The 19,070-nt window shown below is 39.4% G+C and overlaps 1 protein-coding gene across 4 annotated transcripts in view; it reads right to left on the reverse strand.

The window, feature by feature from the left end:
• Window positions 1-7,559: 7,559 nt before the first annotated feature.
• The window catches only part of DYNC1I1 (dynein cytoplasmic 1 intermediate chain 1), a 301,647-nt gene continuing 290,136 nt past the window's right edge, over window positions 7,560-19,070 (reverse strand). For all 4 annotated transcript variants that reach the window (XM_081800510.1, XM_081800508.1, XM_081800509.1 and 1 more), the window contains one exon: window positions 7,560-8,512. In XM_081800510.1, coding sequence (XP_081656636.1) covers window positions 8,402-8,512 — 111 coding nt within the window. In that variant the 3' untranslated portion in view covers window positions 7,560-8,401. The remainder of the gene's footprint in view (window positions 8,513-19,070) is intronic.

The following is a 19,070-nucleotide window of genomic DNA, read 5'->3' on the forward strand; positions in this document are numbered from 1 at the left end:
AAAAAAGAGCAAATTAAATCCAAAGTAGAAGAAAAAGTGGACAAACAATAGAGAAAAATCAACAATTCCAAAAGCTGGTTCTTTAAATTAACAATATTGATACCTGGCAAGACTATTAAAAAAAAAAAAAAAGACAAATTACCAATATATCAAGAATTAAAAAGAAGACATCTGTGATTCTATATATATAAAAAGGTAATGAAGGGATAGAAGAAGAATTTTATGTTAATTTGATGAAATGGATACATTTCTTGAAAAAATACAACTTGCCAAAATAGAACCAAAAAAAAAAAATCTGGATAGGCTATTTCTATTAAGTAAATGAATTTATTACCAAAAACTTTCTCACAAATAAAACTCCAGAGCCACATGGCTTCACCAGTGAATTCTATCAAATATTTAAGTAAGAATTAATACCAATATTATACTCTTACACAAAATAGAGGATGTTGGAACATTTCTCAACTCCTCATATGAGCATCATCATGTAACAGACCTGACAAAGACATTACAAGAATAGAAAATTACAGACCAGTATCCCTAAGGAACAATTATGGGAAACTGCTTTAATTATTAGCAAATAGAATCTAGCAATATATTTTGGTCAAGTGAGGTTTATACCAGGATGGCAAGGTTGGATTAACATTAAAAAAACCACCACAACAAAAACAAGCCCTCAAAATGAATAACAAATTTGGAGTACTTAATACTGCCTGATTTCAAGACTAAAAGCTATTAGCAATAGACAAATTGCTCAAAAATAGTTCATAAAACTACCTATTTGTATATCATCAATTGACTTTTTACCAAGGATGCTAATTCAATTTAATGGTCAAAAAGAAAATTTTTTTCAGCAAATATTGCCAGACCAGCTAAATATCCATAAATTTAAAAAAAAATTAGTTTTGACCACTGCCTCATCCCTTACACAAACATTAAGATTAACGTTTAGGCTAAAACAATAAAATATCCAGAAGAAAACAAGATAGTGTCTCTGTGACCTGTAGCAAGCAAAGATTTTCTAGAAGAACTATAAAATACCAGAAAGGATTAAAATGGGCAAATTAGGGCACCTGGGTGGCTCAGTTGGTTAAGCGACTGCCTTCGGCTCAGGTCATGATCCCGGAGTCCCGGGATCGAGTCCCGCATCGGGCTCCCTGCTCAGCGGGGAGTCTGCTTCTCCCTCTGACCCTCCCCCTTCTCATGCTCTATCTCATTCTCTCTCTCAAATAAATAAATAAAATCTTAAAAAAAAAAAATGGGCAAATTGGACTTCAAGAAAATTTAACATCTCTTCATATCACAGTATTTTAAGGGAATGAAGTTCCAAGTCCTAGACTGGGAAAAATATTTGTAACACTGACAAAGGATTTATATATAGGTTATATAAAGAACTTTCTTGAAAAGAAAATCCAGTTCTTAAAAATGGCCAAAATATTTGAGCAGCTTTTTTATAGAAAAAGGTGTAATGTGACATGTAAGAATGGCCAATAAGCACATGAAAAGGTGCTCAAAACCACTAGTCTCAAGTATAGGCAAACAACCCACAGCTAGATACTGTTTCATACTCTCCAAGATGGCCCAAAAGAAATAGACCAACAATACTAGATACTGGAACAGCTGTGGAGCAACCGGAACGCAGATGCTTTGTTGGTGGAAATGCTAGATGGTACAACTACTTTGCAGAACGCTTATGAATATTCTTAGAAAGTTAAACACTAATAATCAGTAACTGGTGAATAAATAAATACAGAATAATCATAAAATGGAATACCAGTCAGCAATAAAAAGGGACATATTACTAAAATATTCAGCACATGGACGAAGGTCAAAAAAATTATGTCAAGCAAAATAACCCGAGACATAAAAATTAGGCCTGCTGTGTGATTTCACTTCTATGAAGTTTAAGAATGGAACAGACACAACTAATCTGCGTTGACAGAAATCAAAACGGTGATTGCTAGAAAGGGCCACAAGAGTATTTCCCTCCTTATTAAAATGTTCTGGATCTTGTGGAATGTGCTGGTTACATAAGTGTACATAATTGTTAAAATTTGTTGAACCAAACACTCCCTATCTGTGCATTTTGTCGTATGTGAATTATGCCTCAATAAAAATAAAAAAACTTACACTTTTTCTCATTTTAATTTTACATATAATTTTTAATTCTCCCTCTCAGTGCTCTCATTGGGAGCATCAGATGCTTTTAAGCTCATCTTCAGTTGCTGTTGTTGCTATTTTAAACTATGACTTCTTATTGAGGTTGATGGTAAGCAGTTAGAGAGCCTGTTACTTTCACAGATAAAAGGTTAGTTGGAAAAGTCAGAGGAATGACCTTAATTACATTAAAGGGTGAAATTTTGAAATATGTGCATAAGGGTTTATAAACTCAGTGCTTTCCACATTCTGGACAGAAGAAACAATGAGTACAAAGGCCCTATAGTTGGAGGTGCTGCTTGGTGGAAGGAAGATTGAGGTGAGAGAAATGGGAGTGGATTAGCGAAGATTAAGTAACAGGATAGAAGATCAGACAGGAAGTGAAAGTCAAATCATACAGGGCCTGTGGGCCACTATCAGGATTTTGCCTTTACTCCAAGTGAGGTGAGAGAAACCATGTGTTTTGGTTTGGTTTGGTTGTTTTTATTGAAGTTGAGTTGACCTACCATGTCAGATTAGTTTCAGGTGTTCAACATAGTAATTTGACATTTAATGCATTATAAAAAGCTCACCACAATAAGTGTAGTCACCATCTGTCACCATACAAAGTTATTAAAATATTACTATATTGCCTATGCTATACTTTATATCCCCATGACTTAAGCCATTGGTGTGCTTTAAGCTGAGGAGTTCAGTGTTGTAACTGTCATTTAAGCGGCTATATCGGGAAGAGACTGAAGAGGTCAAAGGTGGAAGCTGGGAGGTCAGGAGATCCTTGCAAGAATTCATGAGACAGATGATGATGGCTTGGCCTAGGGCAGTGTATGTATATGTACTTACTCCTGGCCCCTTGTCTTTCCACACAGAGTGGATGACTATGTGCATACCTTACAGCTCTATTGGAAAGTTTTTCCCTCTTTAAGGTCTTCTAAGGCCACCCTTAAATATGGCTGTAATGTAGCTGTCACCCATTCTTTCACCCACAAACTGAGCCAACCCATATGTAAACCAAGCTTGGACCTTTTCCTCTTTTTTTCAGCCAGTCCTACAGAACCCACCCTCCCCACGTAACCATTTATGAAGCACGGGAAAGGGGTGCTGGTGAAATCCTGTTGGGTGACATTGGGCTTCTGGGTGCCTTGCTCATGCAGCTTACTCATGCCCTCTGGTTCTGCTCAGATGTACCTCCTGGATGCACAATTTACATCTTATGGAAGAGGTTTCTTCTGGATCTTTCTAACTTTATAACTTGGTGAGGGAGGCTGCCAGGACTCGCTGGGCTATTTGGATGTCTCGTATCTTCATATCTTCATGGTGAAGAGCTCTACTTCTTCCATGACCCAGTCACATGTCAGGCACTATTTCTCAAAAGTTACATAATTCTTCGCTTCAGATTGCTCAACTCTCCTTTGGAACCTCATGGGCCACTATTACAATTTCCCTACTGGGGCTTGCCATAAGTTGCCATATCTTTTCCCACTGGTGACACTTCTAATACCATAGAATGTTGGTTGAATGGCCTGGTAGAGCTCCTTGCACTGCAGTTCAGATCTTCTGCAAAGTCCTTTCTCATTCTGAGCCCCACCCAATGCCTTGCATGCCACCTGGTAGAACTGAGTATTCTAAGACGTGGAGTGTGTTGCCTTCAGAACCTAGAGAGGTCTTCCAGGCTGTGCTTCCTTGTTTTGGGAGTTCTAAGCTCCAGCACTTTTTCACTTGGGAAGGGATATCCCAGCATGTACCTAAAAACTCCACTGAAGTAGCATGTTCTCAAATCTTCCTTGAATCCATCTCCCACCCTCTGGAGTATATATACCTTACTGGACTTCTGGTGCATTAGTTAACTCTTTATCCTTCCTAATCAGTGTGATGCCATTGATGTAATGGGTTGATGTAATGTTCTGTGGATGTTCAGGCAAGTCCAGACCTATTTAGAATATGGTGGAGGATAAGAAGTTAACAGCCCTGAGACAGAAGTGTAAATAAGTATTGTGCTCTTTCCCACATAAGTACAAACTGTTTCTAATCTTATATAGTTGGAATAGAAAATAATGCATTCATCAATCAGCCACCTACCATGTACCAGAGGCCTTATTAATCTGTTCCAAGAAAGATGTGACATATGACACAGCAGCTTTGATAAGAGCTCCTGTTTGGTTGAGCTTGCAGAACTCTTCAGTTATTCTCCAAGATCCATCTAACTTATGAAGGGGCCAGACTGGTGTCTTAAATGGATAAATTCTAGGGACCACCACTCTGCATCTTCCAGGACTCTAAGAATGTCACTAATGTCTGCCATCCTCCCCGCCCTACCCTGAGATGTAATACTGTTTTTTATTTACCATTTTGGTAGGAGGAGATGGGGGTATGGCAGTTTCAGAGACCTCCACTTGGCCTTCCCTTCTGTATAGGTCTTACCCCAGAGGCCAGGGACCCCATGCCAAGTATGTCAGTTCCAATTGAACACTCAGGATTGGGGAAATGGTCACTGTATGTGTCCATAGACCCAATGAGCCCTTTGTGACCTAGAGGGCTTTATTATCTTACCTAGTCACTATAAGTTACCATTCTAACTGGGGGACTGTGATATGGCTTTGGGTTTCATTGTGAACCTAGACCCTGTATCCACTAGGTCTCCAAGTATCTGATTTTTCTTTCTGCATTATACATTGACCTGAATAAATGGCCATAGGTCCCTTTGGGGAAGGACTGAAGAAATCATCACAATATGTTTGCCATGTATCCTTCCTGCTAGGCAAGCTATGTCTTCAGTCAATGGGTTCTAGATCAGAAAATTGGATCTGGTCTGGGTAATGAGCGGAGGATCATGATTTTCTATTGAGGTAACTGCCTTGAGCCACTTGCTCCCAAATTTTTCATTTCTTTTCCTTTTTTTTTTTTTTGCTTCTCCATTCTTGCTTTTATGTTTTGAGTTATAGATGTTAACCACCATTTGAGCTGCCTGTTTTGCCCTTAGGATGCTATGTTCTATGAACGTGTAAAGCCTCCTTTGCTGCTCCTCTGATGTAGCTGGCCATTACGGTAATTGTGGCTTCCTGGTTTCTGGGGGTTAACTGCTGCCACCTGGCCACTGTTAGTCCAGGGTGTCATCATCCCCACAGATACTACCAAGCCCTGCTCTGTGACTGTGTCTCCTGCCATCAGCCCTGACCTGTAAAGAAGGCCATGACTAAAATCCCTGAAGATACTTAGTTTTTCTCACTACCTCATTGCTGATGGTGTTGGTGAAGGGTGTGTGCTCTGGGCCCTACTATGTAACACTTGGATGTGTCTTCCAGCTTTACCTAATATTTCTATTCTAACATCTACTTCCTTCAACCTCTTTATTCCTATCTGTACTATCAGTCAGGGGAACTCACACATTTTCACTTCATTAAGTGTAGGCTACGGCTTTTCCAGACTTCTAAGAACGACTGGATCAACCACACTATCCCCTGGAGTCCTTGCCAGAGTATAAAATCGCATATCCCAAAGAAGTGGCCAAAGTTAGTGAATTCTTGCCTCTCCCGTCTTACATTCTGGCTCCCTTAAATCCCTCCAAATCCAGTCTCAGTGCTGCTTCCCTGGCCCCTAATGGTACTTGTTAATTTTTTTTTTTTTAAGATTTTATTTATTCGTCAGAGAAAGCACAAGCAGGAGGGAGCAGCAGGCAGAGGGAGAAGCAGGCTGCCCATCGAGCAGGGAGCCCGATGCGGGAGTCGATCCCAGGACCCCAGGATCATGACCCGAGCCGAAGGCAGACACTTAACCGCCTGAGTCGCCCAGGTATCCCAGTATTTGTTTATTCTTGCAACTCTTTTGGTGATTTTCAGTCTCTTTACTCTCCTATGAGGCCCAGCATGTCTTCTCCAGACAGATTATGCTGGGAGAGCCATCAGATGTTGGTCTGACCCTGAGAGAAAGGGAAAGATCGGAGGGAGGGAGGAAGGGAAGGAAGAATGGTTAGTTTTAGATTGCAGCACAGTTCTAGAAAGTTTTAGCAATGCTGACAGGGAGTCCTTGAGCCAATTACCTCTCAGAGAAGTCTCACATCTCCCAAGAACAGGCCTGCCTCAGTATCTGTCCATGCTGCGAGCAGCCGGTGGAAAGCATGGCCTTGGTCAAACATGGTGATGGATCTCAAAGCAGAGCAGCTGGGGCTGTTAGTCAGGTGTGCCGTCAGCAGGAGGAGATGAGAGAGGCAAATTTTCATGGCCACCACTTTCCATCCAGGACATGAGGTGGCTGTGGACTGGCTGGGTATCTCTCTAGCCACATGGCCACTGCACAGTCACCTTGGGCCCATGTGTGGCCTGGGGGTCTCGGGATGGTTTTACCTCTTACACAGGTGGTTGTACTTCTTGACTTAGGGACAAAGAGTGAGTGTGCTCAGAGACCAAAAGGAAGCTCTAAGTCTCCTCATAACCATGTCCTGGACCCCACACAGCGTCACTTGCCCCATATGCCATCATTTATGCCAGCTCAGCCCAGACTCCACATGGAGTCTCTACACAAGACTGTTTTGGAGACTCGCTACCACAGCGGGATGTGTATGTATATAAACTCACGTAATGTTTCATGTGCTTACTACAGGAGGCTCTGGCCTTTTCACCATTCGGTCTTCACTCATGGAATCATTGAGAGTTTGGCCTGTAACAGCAGCTCATGGATTATTGATTTATTCTTGGTCCTTTAGTGTATGCTTGAGAAACTTTTTTTTCCCCTGGTACTTTTATTGGACTGCTTTTAAACCTATTTAAGACCCTCATATTTTATCTTCAAACATTTAATTCCTGCCTTCCAAGAATGTCAGTATCTATATACCATAGGGCACTTAGAGCAAAAGCATGCCGTTATTTTTAAAAGAAATCTCACAGTTAAAGGAGTCCCTACCACCAAAGCACCATGGAGATTCTCTTCCTGAAAAGCTGAAAGTCTGTCTTCAGATGTTTTTCATGACTCAACCACTATTTATTTGTATTCTCTCGAGGCATGAAATGACTTTTTAGAAAATTTTCTATTAATTCTTTATAGACATATTGCCTAGTCCAATAGCAATAAACATAATTTTCTGGTGTAAATTTTTTAAAAATTTGAAGAAATGTGCAGAACATTTGGTATCTGTTCACCTTAACCTATTTTCCTTACTCCAACATTTGAGACCGTCTTTGGGCAGGAGTGGCTCTGGTGAAGGAGGTAAGGGAAAGCTTTCCAAAAAACCACACACGTTCCCTCGTAAAAATAAAACCAGAGTCTTGGTTTAAGTCCAGCCAGGCTGGCTGCCTGTAAGTTCATTATCAATCTTTAACATGGCCTTAACGTATCTCCCCCACCCTCTTGTCATAGCAAAATTCCAGTCAGGCTTTCCCCAAGCAAAGGATTTATCCACGCTGGTGCAGACCTGGTTTGGAACATTTTATTGGCAACACTGGTGTCATATTCAGGAACCACAGATTTTTGTTGGACTGTGTTAGCTTGAATGACAAGTATCAGTGGTCAACTACATTTGAAATATTGTTAAAGTACCTAGAAGTAATAGGCATTAAAATTCATTCTGCTCACTGCAACAAACCTCTAAAGATTTCTTGTCCTCAGTGGAACCGGCATACTGTAATTGTTATTTGGAACTTAATGCAACCTCAACAGCAGCAGAGAGACAATACGGTCCTCTCATTATGCACATGCTCTAGGATCGTTTATTTTAATGCTTTCAAATAAATATGTTCCATGCAGCACACCACAATAAATAAGGAGCAGCAATGTTCTTCTAGTAAATCCATCCATAACGTGAGTCACCGTGGAAAACACCACATCTCAAGTCTTTGGCCCTGTACCATATCATGAAGCACAGCACATCTGCACCTAATCATATGTGGCTTCATATGGATTTAATAGGACTATGCCAGAAGTGCATGTAAGAACAAATTTAACCAGAGGTTTCCAGCTATTAAATACAGCTACTAAGTAGTTAAAAGGCAACAACTAAACCCGTAAAGCCTACACCCCACCCCCCAATTTTTGAGACAGAAATACAAAGATAGAAAGGCTCTGGTGAACGGCAGGTCAGTGGAAAGCGGGGTGGGATACATCTGGAATACTTGGAGCAAAGCCAGCACAATAGGACACCCAAAAGGTCACGCAACACTGATGCTGAATGGACGCTGAATGCCAAGTGGGATCGACGACGGCAGAGCCGAGTTCTAGAAGGCGAAGGTCGGGGCTGGGGTCGGGTGGCTCGTTTCCACTAGGCAGATAACTCAACGGTGCCTTCCTCCTCACTGTCAGCTCTGTTAGCGCGAATCTCCACGAGGGTCCTGGCAAAGCGGGTCCACTCGTCATTGTGGGGCACTGCAAGCTACAAAGCAGATCAACGGAAACTGGTGAGCCAGTGTCTCACGGGCCAGAAAGCCTTGAAGCCCGCCTGACAGCTTCTCCCGAGGCGGCCGTTTCTCTTGGAATATGAAAGAGACCAGATCTTCTTCCCTGAGTCAGCCCAGAAGTGCCGCTCTTAAACTGAGAGTAATGTCACTCGCAGAAGAAAAATCACTCGTGGAATTATAAAACTTTAAAAAACTCATGTAAACTACACCGTGACAGGAGCCAGTTAAAGCACTTTCAGTAATGAAAAGTCATCCTAAGGAGACCAGACTTAAAGTGAACACAGCAAATAAAAACTGCACAATTGACTAGGATTTTGAAATAACTCTGGTACTGCCTTTTTAAGTCCAGGCTACTGGTCCTTCTTTAAAAGTGTGGCTAATGCGCTAATATGCATGGCAAAGTCTAGTTTACATATACAAAGAAATCGTACTATGAAATAATGATTTGGCTTTTTCAGCAAGATCTTACCAAGAGTTCTGTTCTAAGTCCTTTGCATGTATTAACTCATTCCTCACAACAACCCTATCTGTGTAGGGTAATATTAGTATTTCCATCTTATGGAAGAAGAAATCAGGGCACAGAAAGATTACATCATCTGACTCAGATTGCACAGCTAGCAAATACCAATGCCAGTGTCCTCTAGCTCCAGGATCTGCATCCCTAGCCAGTATGCGATACCGATCCACCAAAAAGCCGGGGGGGGGGGGGCTATAAAATTTCCCAAATACTATCTTCTTCTATGCACAATTCAATGAGGAGAAAATTAACCCCACCCGATACAAATTACATGTATGAATTTTGTTAGCTGATTTAAAGGACAGGAATTTCTTTACAAAGCATCCAAAAATAAATTGCTTAAAGATAACCATTGCAAATGCTTGGAATGGAAAAGAGAATTATTTGAAGATGAGAAGCAGGATCAAGTAGAAGTCTGATTGGCTTTTATAGAGAATAAAATTGATTTAGACTGTACAGTGATTTTCTTGGAGGACTGCCCTAGAAGATGGGGTAAACCATATATAGGTACCTAGTGCTGCACCTATTCTGTAAACATTAATAACATTCATCTCAATATACATTTTTGAAAATAAAGAGGAAGCAAATAAAGCTAAGCTTTGTGACCACTTTTACAGCTGAAAAATTACCCACTTTGTATAGAGCCAAATGATTAGAACTTTAAATTTTTCCTACAGGGGATGATATTCTCAGATAATGTCTAAGACAGCTTCTTGGAGAACGGCATCATCAGTCGACGACGTATATCCTACCATCAGTGTTCTAAGTACTAAGGTTTAAACGTTTCAGGAATACAATTCTGGAAATGATCTACAGGTGGGGGAGTAAGGCCTACTTATCTTGAGAAATGCAGTACCAATAAGAATTCTCATTTGGTCATCTGAATGAGTTTTTGAATGGTTAACTACTTCCCCTAGTTATTGAAATGAATCCAAATTTCCCCTTAGGCAATGACATAAGTTCACAATAGGATTGAATGACAGTCACCCCTTCGCTCAGTCCATTTTCCCTACTTTGAGCTCTTTTCCTAGGTTCTACCATTCTTCATTTTCCCTTTCAATTTTAGAAAATACTGCACCGGGGAAACGAGGTCTCCAAAATAAATGCTACAAAAGAGCTAACAAAAAGCACAAGCAGCAAAGGGTTGGTATCATATTTAAATGAAAGAACAGGTCCACTATTTCTTTTCTCTTCTCCAACTCCTGACTCAAGTCCTTCCAAAAAGAACCACAACACTAAAGCCTAGGGAGACACAAAGCCAACCATGATAACATGCTTATAACTTTTTCTCATATGAGGTGAGAATCAAGCTATAACTAAAGCACCTCATAATTTCACAGAACTTGAAGTCCTGGGAAAAAGCAGGCCTTCCTAATAATACATTGCACAATATGGGATACAGTATAGTACTCTAGAAGTTTGGCTCCTAAACATAACACTGCATTATTGTTGAAGTGGTATAAGGTTATTTTTTTAAATTTATTTTTAAAGATTTTATTTATTTGACAGAGAGAGACACAGTGTGAGAGGGAACACAAGCAGGGGGGAGTGGGAGAGGGAGAAGCAGGCTCCCCACGGAGTAGGGAGCTCAGTGCGGGGCTCGATCCCAGGACCCTGGGATCATGACCCGAGCCGAACGCTAACCCTAACCGAATGAGCCACCCAGGCGCCCCTGAAGTGGTGTAAGTTTAAATTGGCATATGAGTCCATTGGTAATGTTTTACTGATAGCAACATATAGGAACTATATACTCAAACAAGAAAACAGATAAATATGTTTTACAGAGTTTCATGCAGCAGTAATGGCAAGACTGTTAAGAAATGATACTAATAAAGATGAGGAAACGTTAAGGTTCGAATGTGTGCCCAGATACAGTTGGAGAGAGAAGTGAGTACCATTTATGACATTTAAGTTGTACATCCAACTTTTCAAAAATGAATTCTGTTAAATTTAAATGTTTCTAATGAAGAAACAAAAGTACCCTAGGGTGGAACTACACTTGACCTTTTCCACGGGGATGGGAATAAGTGCTCTACAACACCTGTCCTTACTCTCACAAAAGAGCTCCTCGTATTCTAACATGTCTTGTACTCTTTTTGATCTGTGAAAGTTTCATTTAGGTTGGAAATATTAGAAGTTAAAAAAACATTCTACCAAGTATTTTCCTCTCTAGAATACCATAAACTTCACAGAAATGTTAGTTTGCTTTGGTTCACAAACAAAACCACAACAAAAAACATTCCAGGGTAGAACACAATGAAAACACAATTGCTTCTAGAAACTTAAATTTACCTACCTCATCCTATTACACTTTCTCATTTAGTTGGCTATAAAAATAACCCAAGATGATTATAACGTTAGATTTAGAAGGTGGACTGCACACTGCCCCATTTTTAGAATTAAGTATCGCCATCAGGAAGCACTTTAGGTATAATCTTAGCTTGAATGTGTGAATGTGTATTTACAGGCGGTTTCCACACCCAAAGTAGTAATTTTTGGCATCTGTATTACTTGTAGGTAAGATCAAACAGGCGTCCTAACAAACAAGAAGACCACTCCTTTCATTTTACATCTGCAGCTGTACATAGCATCCGTTTGGGCAGAACCGTCCTTCTTATCCTTGGCACTCCTGACTTTTCTCACCTGTTTTTCTCTGATTGGAAATGGCTGGAAAGGAGGCTCATGAGCACAAATTCATCTGAGACTTTCTTTAGGAGACTTCTAATCCAATAATACCTTAATCATGAAGTAGGAAAATTCTTTGTCCATGTTTCTTAGTTAAAGAATAAGACTGCTCTCGCGTTCCTCTTACTAGCACACCATGTATTCATTTGGCAGGGACTGAGTACCCACTATATGCCTGGCCCTGTGCGAGGGATTAAAGAGACAGCAGTGAATAATTTTGGCATACGGTGACCATTGAAAAACAGGCAAAAATGATGTTTTCTTAGGCCAAAATGTGTGAATACTGTCATAGGTATTCTTTTTTTTTTTTTTTAACTTCACCGACATTCCAAACATGAATAGCCTAAAACTGATCTTCTTAAAGTGACAAGTGCAACACTTCTCGGTGTGGGTTGTGTGTCAGGCAAGTAACAGGGAAGCAAATGACACGTTAATGACACGGCTTCAGCATCTCCTTACGTTTCTACCAAGGCATTAAAGGCTAAATGTAGAGCAAAGTAGTTCAGAATAATTTTCCAGCAATTTCCATTTCGCGATAGGAAAAATAATCACACAAGTTTTTAATCGTGATGAGTAATTTCCATTGATTAAAAAATAGAAGCACTGTGAAGGAAATAGCCCATAGTGATAGCAAGGGAATGCCATAAAGAAGGACTTCTAAAACTTGTCCAGTATTGTACTGAATGAGAATGGATCTGGAAACATTTTCTGCCTTCAGATTCATCTGCCAAAGTCCACATCCTAGGTCAGGGATGATTCAGATCATCAACAAGCCAGTTCAAACCCACCCCCCCATTAGAAAAGTTCTAATTTTTTGCTAAGTGTATAAAGCATTTTTATGCCACAAGCACTCAGGGCTCTAATTCCCGAGATAATACAATCTTAGTTCTAAGAGTGACGGCCTATTACAGAAATGATATGACCCTATTTTTACAGCCAAGGGAACTAAGGACAAAGGTAGTTTCTGAGGTAGCAATTTGGCCCTAAGGAGGAGGTAAAATGAAGCTCAGATTTGGACAGGAGACTTCAGTCCCGTTCTCATCTTGGTTACTGCCAACGGTCGGGCACTTAACCTCTCATTGCCTCAATTGTAAAATGGGGATGATGGTGTCTGACCCATTTATCAAGAGAGATGTGAAGAGGATGAGAAAGGTAATCTAAGGGAAGAAAATACTATGAGTTCATCATGGAATAGTCATGCTTGCTTTTTCTTTAAAGTGTCACTCAGATTGAACATGTTCCTAAAAACGATCTCTATAAGTGGCACACACATCAATTCGATAGCATTTTTGTGGTTCTGTTTTTCTTAAAAAAAATTAATTCTGATGTTTACCATGTGAGGACATTCAGGAACAAGGCACGGACCTCTTTTAACAGGGAGAAGAACGGGGAGTTTGAGGACTTGCTGAAGAGCACATAAGCCCCCAGTGTTAGTGTGGGGCGCCCAGGAGCCCTGCCCTTCATGAAATGCCAGCATTTCACCACAGTAGAATGGCCGGCAGGTAATGTGCTTTGAATCACCTGCTAAAAGATTCTAAAGATTGCATTTAATCTTCTAGGATTCTTGGGAGGTAAGAGGTCAAAAATAAAAAGCAAAAGTGCAGAAGTTGTGGAAAAATTTATGAAAATGGATCATCTTATTTCCCTCCTCTCTACTTGAGGCTGCATGGACCTGCCCCCTCCCTGCCTGAATGGAAGGGAGGGGGGCCTCTGGATCCTGCCCCAGCCCGTTCCCCAAATAACTAGTTGGCCTAACTGCCGCGTGGCTGGCCTGCGCTTCTCATGCACTTAAAGGGAGACAGAGATTGCAGAATGACTAAGTTTTGAGAATGGAGCCAGGGTTAACTTTTTCCACCTCCAAGATCAGCCAGATGGCAGTTTCTTTTCCCTACTCCGCACTTACTTGCTGTGCGTGCTTATGAAATTGATGTTTTAACATCTCTGATCTTAATTTCTCCATTTGTGAGAAAGGAATTTTAAGACCCATCTCCTAGGATTGCTGTATATGGTAAATGAGACTCCCCCGCGCCCCCCCCAAAAAAATATAATGGGCTTATCAGCAGAGTGCCTGGCACATTATAAACCCTGCGGAAATGATGTTTTTTATTTTTCCTTAATGCTTATTCCCTTCTCCTCCATTATTTTTGTTATTTTGGCTTCTTCCTTTTCTTTCTTCCCATTTTCTCCTTTTCACCTATATAGAGCTGCATTTTTAGAAATATTCCTTATTTTTGTTACATTTGACTTCTTGAAAACCCACCCAAATAATTTCCTAAGTAGTCATACTTCTAATACTAGCCAAATTTCATGAGCTGGGTATGGGGAAAGGGTTCTTTCAGATCCCAAGAAAAATTCTGTCAGAGGACTTTTTATTGCTCATTTAAAAAATCAAATTTAAAGTATAATTATTCCTTATAAATATAGGCCTACACGTATATGTCTACAGATGCATGCGTATTTATCTTTTGCCAGTACAGCGTTCCCTGTTTCCTTGGTAGGGCACTTTCTACAGTGAGATTCTACATTTTTAGCTCAAGGTCCTAAGGCTTTGTAACCGCTGAACATGCTGTTATAAAAATCAAATGACTTTTTATAACCAGGGTTTAATACACAAATATCACTCATGTGTCCCTTTTTATAAGTACATGGCTAACAATTTTGAACAGTCCCCAGTCAAGCCTCCCTCATTTGTTAGTAATTTTAAAAGGTTTATAGTGCCTAGCATTTGATTTTAAAAAGCTGCAGTAACTCCTACCAGCCCAAAGCTGAATTTTTTATGGTAAAAATATCTGTCTCAGGCACTGCTTATATAAAAGTAGGTTAATTAAAAAAAAAAAATCTTGGACAATTAACATAGAAAACTATTCCGTGATTTCAGTTTGGTTTCTCCGATACATTAAGCATGGCAAACAAATTAAAATGGATAGGACTCCAGGTTTCAGGATAAGTATTCCATGGATGTGTGTTTCATCAGCATCTTTGTAATCTTTTAATTAAACGGAGTCATTAAAAAAGAAGTCTGGGACAATTATGTTACCCATTGATGCTGAACACATACATGACAACTTACCTCCTGTATTCACCTAAAAATTTTTCTATGAAAAAGGTATCTTACAAATTACCTTTTCACTTTAATACGCATTGATGTTTGTTGTCGTTGTTAATGCATTTACAGAAACCATGGAAGTGAATGCGGGTTTCCACAGAACGACTGCTAAACCCCTGTGAGCCCTAAAAGTTTTTTTGAAAGTGCAATTATTAATGGCACCCCAATTCAGGACACCGTGGACTTACTAGTATACAAATACACATTTGTGTTCAGAGGAAGCCGATATTTCTTCGGACAATTCCCTCTGCCACACACACAGATGGAAGCAAAGTGGGAGGTAATAAGCAATGAAAACAGCCGCTGGGACAAGCAAGCTTACTCACTTCACATAAATACAAGCTCCACTGTATTTAACTCGTGGGGGAGTCTAGCATCACTGGTAACAATGGATGAAACCACGGACCAAAATTCCAAGCCAGAGTGCAGTATACAGAGAGGGTAAGTGCACTGCAGTGTTCTACCACAAAAAGATACGCTGTGTGGTAACTTAGCATTTACAGCACTTTTAGGGAAGGCCTGAGGGTAGAAGCTACATTAGTTCCCATTCTGTAGCATCTGCCATTCCCAGTCAGTAGGATAAAATTTCTGTGAAATTTAGCGGCATGCAAACTACTATAGTAGTCTGATGAGATCCGACTATTTTTGGTTAAGAAAGAACCTACTTTATCATAAAATCCTATCTAAGGGACCCCTTATCCACCCGTGAGGCTTGAGATCTCTCTGCCAAAGTTCTCTTCCTAGTATCTTTAACTGAGTGGTTGACTTTTATAGCATGTTCGTTAGGACACCACTTTAAAAAAAAAAAATCCATTACCACCCAGTTAAGGAAAGAAATAAAGGTAAGACATAAAATCAAAAGTAAATACTAAAAAGGTAGGTCTATATCAATTTCAATAGCCAGCAACCATCGAAGGAAATAATTTATTTTAAATACTGTCTTTAAAAAAGTGTTCCTCATGTTAAAATTCAGCATTCTAGGAAGCACAACAAAATTCTGGAGTTTCTACCTGCAGAGGGAAAAAAGAACCACAGCTAAAAAAGAAAGAGTTAATTTACTAAGGCCTACCGATGACCTTGTTCACATTTGTATTAAAATCTCATCATCCTTGGGCACCTGGGTGGCTCAGTTGGTTAAGCGACTGCCTTCGGCTCAGGTCATGATCCTGGAGTCCCTGGATCGAGTCCCGCATTGGGCTCCCTGCTCGGCAGGGAGTCTGCTTCGTCCTCTGACCCTATCCCCTCTCATGTGTTCTCTCTCTCTCATTCTCTCTCAAATAAATAAATAAAATCTTTAAAAAAAAAAATCTCATCATCCTTTTTTCTTGAGAAATCTCTTAAGCATTTTTTTTTTTTCTATTATTTGGGCCGATCTATGCCTCTGCCCAAAAGCTAGAAAAAGTGCTAAAAACATTGGCTGATGGGCAATAATGGAAAATAAACTTTGTAAACTTCAATTACCACTCTTTTTCCATAACAGATCAAGAAAATGACAGGGGAACGACAAAGCATCTGCTTGCTGCTCAGGCTGCTCTGTCGTCTTACCTGACCAAACCTATATCCCTTCCCCTCCTGATATTATTAACTGTAGGTTTTCTAGTAAATTCCTAGCAACCACTGCATCTAAGCAGTTTTGACAAAAAGAAAGCTTATTGCTAAACACCTTAAAAACATTTACCAAGGTAATAAAAGAAATGTCATTCCCTCCTACTGAATGTTTGGGCATAAAAGAGGTATTTTTATAATGTAGTTCATGATTTACCATATCTCTAGTGTCCAAAAAAAGCACAATGAAAAGAAAGCATTTTTCCAGTGGTTTGACAGCTATTTGAATCAACTGTTAGGCTTTCATTACACTAGTGGCCAATTGCTCACTTCTAAAAGCACAGGAGGGGTGAGGGACTGGGATAGGGAGCGGGCAAGAAGGATGAGCCTTCTTTTTCCAAATATATTTTCTATATATCCCTCCCTGTGCAAATATACTTAAATGGATTTTTTTTTCCTGTCCATCAATCTGTAGCCAACTTGGAGGCTGCACTGTGAATGCTTCACAAGATTCAGCTTTCCCTTAACCTTCAACTTTCCCATATGAGACACTCATTCCCCCAAATACTGACAGAGTGCCTTTTCTGTGCCGGGCACCGGGCTGGGCCAGGTTATCCTGTTCAAATAGACATTCGCTAAGTATCTACTTTTTCAATGTTTCTGTGGACGTGGCACTCTAAACATTAGGAAAACCTTACGGAATAATGTGATTAACCTAAGGAGGGCTGCCAAACTAAAAAAAAAAAAAAAAAATTTTTTTTCTAAATCAAAAGGGTGGCTGGTTTTTAGGCGACTAGAAGATGTTCACTTTTTACCTATGGGTCCTTAATGCTAAGATAAATAAAAATAAAATACTTCACCTAAATGTCGTGAAACTATTGTCTGGCCACGAAGAGAAAGATCTTAGGGAATGGACCACTGATACGTTTTATCTGCCATCCTAAAAAAGTAAGAGTGCAAAATTTCTTCAACAAGGTTAAGCTTTGATATTTCCTAAATGATAAATAATTCATGCTTTAAAATGTAGAAGATGTTCTGATAGCTGACATTCTCAGAAATTCATGCAAAACTTCTTTGAAATTAGGATAGAATGATTCATTCACTTCCTCACTTTGCAAGTCCAACCTATATAGCATAAAATATTTACACATAAGCACGCATAAGCAGATACTTGATTTCATATCATCTTTTAGATACACCAAGAGTAGCACACATACCCCTGTAAGGAACAAACAACTCTCCATTTCCATACAGGCCAGTGTTAATCCAGCCTCACAGATGATTGGAGCAGCTTCATGCTCGGCTGGTCTAAGCTGTGATTTGAGGCTACTGTTCTAAGCAGTAATTTTTCAAGATAAAATTTAGCAGTTTTGAAATTCTAAAACTAAACACAATTTTGTCAGCCATAAAAAAATTTTAACACTATAATTAATGACTGCTTCAAAATCCAAACTGCTATTGAAGATGACAGTTTGAAATCACAGAAGAATCATAAGGATGATTAATTATACAAACTGGTACTTGTTTCAGAAGTTTTATATTCATAGGCCATTTATCACCAAAATGGGAATATATGAATTTCATTGAATATTGCAAATTACTATGCACACATTAATTTGGTTTTTATAAAATTAGATATTAGGGTTTTCTTTTCATTGAATCAACTTCTCCGTAATGCATAAAAGTCAGAAGTATTATCAATCCAGAAAAAAAAGTGGTTTGAAAAGATATTAATCCTATAAATTCATTTTTATAAACTAATGTACCTGAATAAGCACACTATTTATATAATAATTAGCTTAATTATGATCTTTTACATATATAATTATCAAACTGAAACCCACTGCTACTACAGTCACTATAAGATGAGTAATTAGAACATTAATTGGAATTAATAGTGCTTTTTCTTTCTTTTTTAAATTAAGCACTTTTCCTAGAAGACATCAAGTTAATACTAAAATTACAATCATACATTTTAACCCAATTATTTTATTTCAAATACATGTAATTTATTATGACAAGAAAATGGGTTAATATATTACTTCAAAGTAGCTTATTTTAGGTAATTATATTAGCACCCCAAATCTGCGCATACACATACGCCTTTGTGCTTTTTGACTCCACTGCACAGTGGTGTGGCGATGGCAATAAAAATTCAGGTAAAAACTGAAAAGTCCCATTGAAAATCCCAATGCTTTGTTTCAATGTCATCAAATATCTAGATATTATCGACAGAACTATGTATTTGGATTTGCAGTTTTTATCTGGATGTTTAGCACCACAGAGTAATTTATGCCAAAGTCTTTTCTTTTCCAAGAAGTGTTTGGCATCCGCTAAAGGAAATAATATTGTTTATCCACTGAAGAATAAAGCCAGGACTTGCAAAGACCTTCAAGAATCGAGCAGCTTGTGGCCACACTCACTTAAACACCAATGTCTGGGGTGATTCTAACTGGACTTGGGGAAGCTGAGTCCAGCCCCCGCTCTCCCTTCTGGACGCTGCCACAGCTTGGCCATGCTTTCGGGTTCGTCCTCGGTGGGGGCTGATGGCCTTCCTAAAGCACAACAATTAAGTGAACTGATTTCACATCCAGTTCTTTTTCATTAAGGGACTCTCATTTGAATTAACCCCCAAATCTCAGTGTAACTTCACATTTTGTGTTCTGCACACCCCTTCCCC

The sequence above is a fragment of the Leptonychotes weddellii genome, chromosome 12 (assembly GCF_054177405.1).
Source record: "Leptonychotes weddellii isolate Sample4059 chromosome 12, ASM5417740v2, whole genome shotgun sequence".
Classification (NCBI taxonomy): Eukaryota; Metazoa; Chordata; class Mammalia; order Carnivora; family Phocidae; genus Leptonychotes; species Leptonychotes weddellii.